Raw genomic sequence first — 8,365 nt, forward strand, 5'->3', positions numbered from 1 at the left:
TGAGAGGCTGTCCCCGTCGGCAGGATTCCTGTGCTGAACTGCCCCTCCCGCAAGGCCCAGGCCGGGGGCCCTAGGACCAGTAGTCACAGTTCTGCGTCGTGGCACGCAGCACAGCTTCCTTGCCTGCTGCTCCTGCCCTCACGGCCGATTGCGGCCTCTCGCTCTCGGGAGCCGCACAAAACGCACGTGCTTCCCACCTTCTTCCTCAGCCTTGTGAGGAAAAAGGCCTCGTGGCAGGGATGCCCCCAGGCTGGAGTGACTGCGCTGAGAGTGCAGGCCTTGCTCGACTTGCTCCTTGTGCTTCTGTCTCTGGGCGAGCGCTATGCTTGGGAAAGGGCACTTTGGGAGGTGACAGGCCCTGCGACTCCTCTCTCGCCCGGGACACAGCAGCCCGTCTCCAGGGGAAAAGAGCCGGGGAGATGGGGACGACTGGCGAAGCTCTCACTTGGTCAGCACTCCCACGCCTGTGTGGTAGCTCTCAGTGCTCATAAGCACTTGAGAACCAAGGACAACTCCAGAAGAGGAGAGAAACAAAAGGAATGTCTCATGGCTCTGATTGGACAAGTGCCTGTATGCACAGTTAAGAAGTGTTTGTGGAATACCTTGCTGACATGTAAAGGTGGATGGGAGAGCTAAGAATAGAAGCTTGTGAATGTATGTAAGTGTTGTGAGAACTTGTAATAAACGATTTGGATCGTTCACATCTGAGTCCGTGCCTGGTTGCCACAGTGCAGAATTCCCTTTGCCACTCTCAGGGAAGAGTGGTCTCTCCTAGGCGCCATCTGTGAATCTACTGAGCTGTCTTCAACAAGTCTTAAACAGCAGGTAGACGTGACAGGCCACATGCAGATCAGTCTCAAAGCGATGTGCCTTAACACAGGACTTCAGGAATCTTCTCTTCGCCGCTGTGCGTCTGCATGTGCTTGCACAGGCCTTTCACCTGCGTGCTGGCACACCTGAAGTAATACAGCCACCAATGGTCCATTAAACATCTCTTTTCACATTCCTGTTACCATAGGTACGGAGCACTCGGGGGCAACGTGTCCAGCTCCACTGGCACATGTGTGCTTACGTGATGCATGTAAACAGTAACAGCCACGGACCCGACAATGCTGAGGCTAGGGAAGATCTTGCCCCCTCCCTCTGGGCCCCACAGAATACTTCTGAACCTCTCTTGATGAATGTTAGGACGTGACAACTGTAAAGCCCACTACGGATACAAATGTCACCTTTTTTCTGAGCCATCTACTTCAGTGTTAGAGTACTGCACCTATGGAAAACAAACACCTACTTCCCACCTAAGTCTTCCTCACACGATTTCCCAACCGTGGCACAAGAAAAACCTGGAATTACAGAAGTGCTGACAGAAGGGCTCTCGAGATCTCCCGTTCAAACTCAGACTAGAACTGTCTCCAACACTAGATCAGGGCAGCCCTGGCTTTGTCCTGCCAAGGCTTGGAGGTCACCCTGAGGTTGGTGACCACGCAGTTCCCTCAGATCTGTCCCAGCGCTCCACCAGGAGCTTGCTCCAAGGCAAGAATGTTCCTCGTCTCCCAGCTGGACCTCCCACAGGCCAGGTACCACTGCAACTCATGCTGCTGACCCTTGCTCTGTGGAGCCTGACTGCGGAGAATGCTTTGGCTCTGATTGCCCTTCAGACAGCTGAGGGCTTTGCCGCACTGAGCAAGCCCAGCTCCTTCCACCTCATCTCACGGGCCACACATCCCGTCAGGGCCCTGCTGGATCCTCTCCCTTTTCTCCGTCTCCCTCTTGACCTGTCCCACCCTGGACACGGCATTTCAAATGCAGCCTGGAAAGGGATGGTAACTTCCCCAGCCCCACTCCTAATGAAGCCCAGAAATTACACCCCCTCTAATTTGGGTTGAGGATGTGAGGTCTGTGCCTCCTGCAAGTAATGCAAGGGCACACTTCTCTGTCCTGCTTGCTGACTGGGAGCCTGTTGGCTGCATCCACTCTGGGTGCAGGCTCCACCTGCATTCCCACCGGTGCCCATCACTTGCCCCCCGCTGCAGCAGGACCTGACACGTGGGGCACACAGGCCCTATGCCACCACAGCCTCCTCCAGCACACACCTTCATATCTGCTGCCTGGAGCAGCTGAAGGCCATACTTGTGCTCACCGATGAGATCGTTCTCTGTCACTACGCCCTCTCCCCTGGAGATGGTGCCATGGGTGCTGTGGGTGCAGCCCTGCCCGGCGCTCTGCCTCCACCTGCACCCCAGCCTGGCCACTGCAGAAGATGCTGTTGTTAGTGACAGATGCCAGCTGGCTGCACTGAAGGACTGCCGCCCCACTGCTGCAGTTGTTGTGAATGACATTGGCAATGATGTTGAGCGCTTCGCTGCTCTTGATGTGCATCCCATTAGCTGCCAGTGAGAGAAAGGGAGCACAAAATGAGTAACTTCAAGCCCTGCAAGATCGTTCCAGAGGGCAGAGAGTGTCTGCCGAGATAGAGCTCCTTCTGGTAGGCCAGCAGCAAAGGGTGGACATGCAGGCATGCCTGTTCCTGGGTCACCTCCACAGTACCAAAAAATAAAACAACCCCAATGCAATCTCTCTTTACTCTGTTCACTTCTCTCTTGGCTTTAGGCCTGCAGCTCCTATCTGCTGAGATCTGGAGGCTCTGCCAGGAAGATCAGAACTGTTTCTGTTCCTGAAAGCCACCGTGGTACTTCTGTCATGCCAGGACTTTCTGAGTGGGATCTTCAGGATCCATCAACAGCCGAACCTCCTCTGTGCAGCTCAGGCAGAACCGAATCTCAGAGCTGTGCTGCTCCTCATACCTCCTTCCTGGCTCAGTCACCAGCTCAGTGCACCCTCTCTCAAGTGTCAGGCACTGGAACAGGCTGCCAGGGAAGCGGTGGAGTCACCGTCCCTGGAGGTCTTCAAGAAAAGTGCAGATGTGGCACTGAGGGACATGGTTTGGTGGGGATGGTGGGAATGCGCTAACGACTGGACGTGGTGATCTCTGAGGTCTTTCCCAACCTTAATGATTTGGTGATTCTATGATTCTGCACAACACCCTATTTCCTGGAGCATGAGGAGAGCAGGGGACTGCCTGGCGAGGACCCCTCGCTCAGCTCCATTGTGACCGACGGTATTGAGCTCCACCAGTGCCACCCTGACGTGGGCCAGGAGGGGAATGGCTGTCACCATCTTCCTGGCAGAGCACAGCCACCCCGTGGATGCCGCCGTGGCTGATCTGGTTGTTGACAAGGAGCGGGAGGCTGGAGGACGCCATCCACACACCACAGCCCTTGTTCCCTGCGTCATGGGGAGGCACAGCCCGGTTACTCAGCAGTGCCTTGGGAGTCCGCGGTCCTGCCCCAAAATGGCTGCCACGTGGCTGTGTGAGGCAGGGAATACCTCTCACTGGACGTAGCAGCTAGCAGCACGTGACAGGGCTCCGGGCAGCCCCCTGGCCTGCCTTGGTCGTGCTGGGCCACCTCGAGTCCGTGAGCTCAGTGCCTCGGTTTCCCCACCCCCATTTTCTCCTGCCCCCTCTCTGGGGGCCTGAGGGTGTGGGACGGGATGGGTGCAGGGCTCATTTTGGTGGACCTGTGTGGCAGCCCTGCCTACCGCTAAGGGCAAAGCTGTCCTCTCCTCCACAAGATGGGGTTCCCTCCTGAGGAATGGCTGCTGAGCAAGGCAAAGCCCGGCCCTCCTGGAAAGCTCCCACCGCCTGCAACAGCGCCAAGCCGGGCAGCCTTCCTGGTCCCCAGGCCCTGTCTGTATCTTGTCATATCGGCCGTGCTATTTGCACATGCAGGACAGAGGACAGCAATTCAGTAACCTTTTCTTTTTTTAAAAAAGAAAAGTTAGATTTTGCTCCCCACCAGTAGGCCTGCCTACTTCCCACCTCCTGGTGGCTGCTGGGCTCCCCTACAGGCATGCAAGATGCATAGGCCTCCTATCTAGACTGATACACTGCACACTCACTGTTTCTTAATGCCTCTCTTTACACATGTTTATCTTTAATGCCTTGTTTACTTTTCTGGGGGGAAACAACTCTGTTCTGTGGATTGCAAAAGTATTTCATTGCCGTCATCAGGCTCACTTGCCAATGCCTCTTCCACATCCACACAGACATCAATAGGTTGAGCTCAAAGTCATCAGCACTTCTATGTAATCACTGCCTCCCTCTGTCATGGGTGTAAGGCAAAATGGAAAACCACTCATAACAGCAGAAAAAAAGCCCTCATTAACTGTGTTATCTCATTAACTAGACAGCATGGGACGGAGAAACTGGATTTCATGTGGCACATCGCTCCAGAGCAGTCCCACATCTAGGATGGGACGGAGATGAAAGGAATGATAATTTGGAGGACGTGCTGCAGGGCGCTGGTCAGAGCTGATCGGAGGGCTGAGCACCTCTGCTGCGAGAACAGGCAGAGGCAGCTGGGCTTGTTCAGTCTGGAGAAGGGAAGGTTCCAGGGAGACCTCACTGTCGCCTCCGGTACCTAGAGGGAGCGGATAAGGAGGAGGAAGAACTTCTTCTATTGTCTGATAGTGTCAGGACAAGGGGAATGGCTCTAAACTAAAAGAGGGGAAGTTTAGCTTAGTCGTTAGGAAGAAATTTTTCACCCAGAGGGCAGTGAGGGCCTGGCACTGCTGCCCAGAGAGGCGTGGGTTCCCCATCCCTGGGGGTGCCCCAGGCCACAGCTGGGCCCTGGGACCCTGAGCTGGTGGGGGGCACCCAGCCCACGGCAGGGGTGGAGCTGGGGGTGTGAGGTCCATTCCAACCCAACCAAGCGGCGATTCTATGATTCTAGGGAAGCTATGTTTCCTCGATCGGCAACAGAAATGACAGCTAGGAAATGCAAACTGGGGACTATTGTACCTGACATCACTCAAGAAACACGACAAGATAAATTTGGCAATCAAATGGACAGAACACTTGAGATAAATGAACTGGCATGAATGAATACTACTAATGAATATTCACTTGTGATGGCCATTATCAGGAGAACATCTACGCACATTTACTTACTATATCAACCTAGTCCTGCTTTCTGCTTTCCAAAACTAACAAAAACTACAGCCAGTCCCCGAACACTACAACTCAATAATTCCTTGCCAGTCCTTCTGGGAGTTTTCAAGGATAAAGAGCCAAAGCACAGGATCATAGAATCGTAGAATCAAGGAACCACAGGACCATAGAATCACAGAATCAGAATGGCGTGCGTTGGAAGGGATCCTAAAAAAAAGAACAGGGTGTGCAGGTAACAGTTCAGACCCAATGAGTTACGACCATGTTCAATTGGTCCAGCCAAGGACCCGTGCTAGAACCAGCGTCACCGGAAAAAGGCAAAAGGTGTTAGGAACTGGAGGCTACTTGCTGAGAGGCATCGAGGCAGCCATCTGCCGCCTGGATGATCTCTCTGCAGAGGTTTGCTGTCTGCCAGGCGCTCGCATTCACCAAGAGAATTCAAGAAGAGGCCAACAGGTCTGATAAAGACGGATGACAACTTTCCATTCCTTCTCCTTCAAGTCGGATCACGTGAGACCGTGTGCTCCCACCACCCCCTCCCCACCCCACACAGTTCATTCCCCAGCTTCCTCCTTTGGCCTGGCCAATATAGATCCCTTCCCCGGTGCCTAATCGTTGTTTAAGCTTTGTTAGCCTCACTGAGATTTTAGCTTAGACTGACTGCGCTTGTATGATCCTTAGACATAAACCGCTGACCAACTCTGCGAGTAGGAGTGGATTCAGCCGCACCTCGAGGCTCCTTGCCCCGAGGTTCCACGAGTTTACAAAGCAGCCTCGTGACTCAACAGGAGTGTTAAATCACTGCAGGATATCTAGACTGCATCAGTAATAGAGACAATATTTATTTTCTATTAGTAAATACAGTAAATTACACAGGCTTCTCTATTGCGAGTGAAGCTCATGGAGCACTGGCTTCCTTCAGCACCTCCACAGTGAAGCAAGAGGGCTGTGTCTCTTGGGGAAGCCCAGCGGAGGGGCTGACCAGGAGCACGTGCGGGGTGGAGGGCTGACCCCGAGGGCCGGAGCTGGGGTCAGCCCTGAGCACAGCTGCAGCAGCGCAGCCAGCCAGCTCTTGGGGCGTGCAGCCTCCTCTCTCACATGCTGAAGAGCCGAGAGCGCACAGCCTGCAGGCTGAATCCAGGGGCAGTCCTCAGGATCCGGACCGTTTCAGCCACCAGCGTGGAAACAGAAGGGCTGCCGGTGTCCTCCAAACTCCTCAGGGCTGACACGGAAGAGAACAGAGTGGAGGTCAGAGCCCACGTCTGAGCAAAGCAAGCCGGGGAACCCTCCTGCCGAGGCCACCCCACACAGCTCTTCCCAGGGCCAGCAGGGAGACGGCGGGATCAGCTGCAAAGGGGCTGGCAGCAAATGCTCCTTGCTTCGCCCGTACTGCCCGTTGTCCACAGGGCTTGCAGAGCCCTCCTGGGTTGGCACCGGGCTTGCTGCTCGCTGCCCAGGGACTTTTCTTCTCCCTGCCACACCGCACTCACCCTCGATGATGTTGTCCAGCTTCTCCTCACGCCCATCTCTCAAGTGCTGCCCGGCAAGCCCTAGGCACACACAGCCCGTCACACATCCCACTGGCCAGCCCATCCCCCCAGCAGAGCCCATCCCCCCAGCACAGCCCATTCCCCAGCACAGCCCAATTCCCCCAGCATTCCTGCCGGCCTGGCCACGCACCCGCAACTGCAGCACCCAAGGAGGCTGTGAGGCACCCAGCAAGGCTCCCACCAGCACCCGCTATGTGGGCAGGGCTGGCGGAAGGCAGCAGGGAGTGCCGCGAGCGCTCCGGCCCCACCTTGGGCCGGCATGGCTCCACGGGCACGTGGCTCAGTCAGCAGCAGCCAGCGCCGGGGCCAAGCTGCTGTGCGGCACAGAAGGGCCAGGGCTCGTGGCTCACCAATGAACCTGATGGCCGCCTCTTGCAGGGGCTCCTGGGGGCTCCACAGGTAGGACAGGCTCTGCTCCAGGAACTGCTCCACTCTGCCGCCGTGGCCCACCAGCTGGAAGACAGCACCCGTGGATGGGGCTGACACAGACTCTCCCCCTGGGGCAGGCCAGCCCCGTGCCTGGGACCAGCCTCCGCTGCCTTCAGCTGCCGGGACCCCGGCCCCCACAGCCAGCCAGCAGGAGCAGGCCAGGCCTCCGGGAGAGAGAGGAGGCCGCAGAAGAGGCCGAGCCGCCACGCGCTTGAGGGAAAGAGGGGCGCAAACGGCGGCAGGCTGTGCCCTGCGGCCCGCAGCCGTGGTACAGGCACAGGGACCGGCCCCACGCCCCGGGCCATGGCTGGCAGGCCTCGTTTGGGCCAGGTCTTGGGAACTCTGGGCCACTTGTCCTCACCAGGCACTCGCCGATCCTCTGTGTCTGCGCTGTCTTCAGCAAGTACCTGAGGCGCTTGCGCTTCAGCAGCTTGGCTGCGCAAAGAAGGGCTTCCCAGGAGGCCTGCAGAGGAACAGAGACCGGGAGATGCCTCCATCGCCCGTGGAACAGGGCCTGTGCGTCCTGCACCTTGACATGGCTCAGGGCTTTCCTGGGCCCTTGGGGGAAAATGCAGCAGCTGGGGAAAGGTCTCTGTTCTGCGCTCAGGCAGAGGCGTGGGGCAACCACCTCCTCTGGCACTGGATGCCGCTGGGGCTGCAGCGCAGATCCTTCCGATGCTCAGGCCATGCTGAGGGGTGTCAGCACCGCCTTCCTCCAGTGAGCGCCCGGCTCAGAAATGCCCACCTGAGCCACGCTCTGGTCCTGGTCATGCAGGTGGATGAAGAGAGGGAGGACGATGTTCCGTGCTTCCTTCTTCATCTTCCCTCTCTGGGTGTCCCCTGCAACCTCCATGGCATCCTTACAGAGAAGGATGGACAGCTCCCTCGTGCAGCCGGACTCCTGGTGACGCAGAACAAGGGAGGGCCTCAGTCCTGGCTCCTCCAAGCCCACGGTGAGCAGGGCCGCGCGCTGGCTGACTGGGACCCAAATCTTTGTGGCTCTCCGACTCAGAGCAGGGAGCTGCAGTAGGCCAGCTGTGCAGGCAGCACCGCTGCACAGTGTGCATCTGCAGGGCTCCACGCAGGGAGGGGCTGCCCCAGCACGACAGCCTTAGAAGCACCGAGCCAAAGGTTTCCCGCACGCAGCCAGGCAGCGTGGTGGGAAGAGGAGAATTCCCAGGCCAGGCCAGTTGGACACGCAGGGGAACACACCACGCGCTCACACGCCCCACAGCCACGCATGCCAAGCCTCCCGCTCGCCCACCGGCCTTACGTGGAAGAAGGGCAGCAGTAGCTCAGGCAGCCGCAGGGCAGTGGGGGCCACCTTCTGCCTGTCTGCCTGGCGGAGCAGCACGCGGAGCACAGTCATGGCCTT

At 57.3% G+C, this 8,365-nt stretch overlaps 1 protein-coding gene across 1 annotated transcript; it reads right to left on the reverse strand.

Annotated features, from left to right (window-relative positions):
- Positions 5,869-8,359, reverse strand: LOC110389999 (maestro heat-like repeat-containing protein family member 6). Its single transcript, XM_021381145.1, has 6 exons — positions 8,264-8,359; positions 7,736-7,891; positions 7,352-7,453; positions 6,912-7,014; positions 6,502-6,561; positions 5,869-6,233 (listed from the first exon to the last, which is right to left on the reverse strand). The coding sequence occupies exons 1-6, from the start codon at positions 8,357-8,359 to the stop codon at positions 6,106-6,108; spliced, it is 645 nt and encodes a 214-aa protein (XP_021236820.1). The 3' UTR covers positions 5,869-6,105.

The sequence above is a fragment of the Numida meleagris genome, chromosome Z (assembly GCF_002078875.1).
Source record: "Numida meleagris isolate 19003 breed g44 Domestic line chromosome Z, NumMel1.0, whole genome shotgun sequence".
NCBI classification, from domain to species: Eukaryota; Metazoa; Chordata; class Aves; order Galliformes; family Numididae; genus Numida; species Numida meleagris.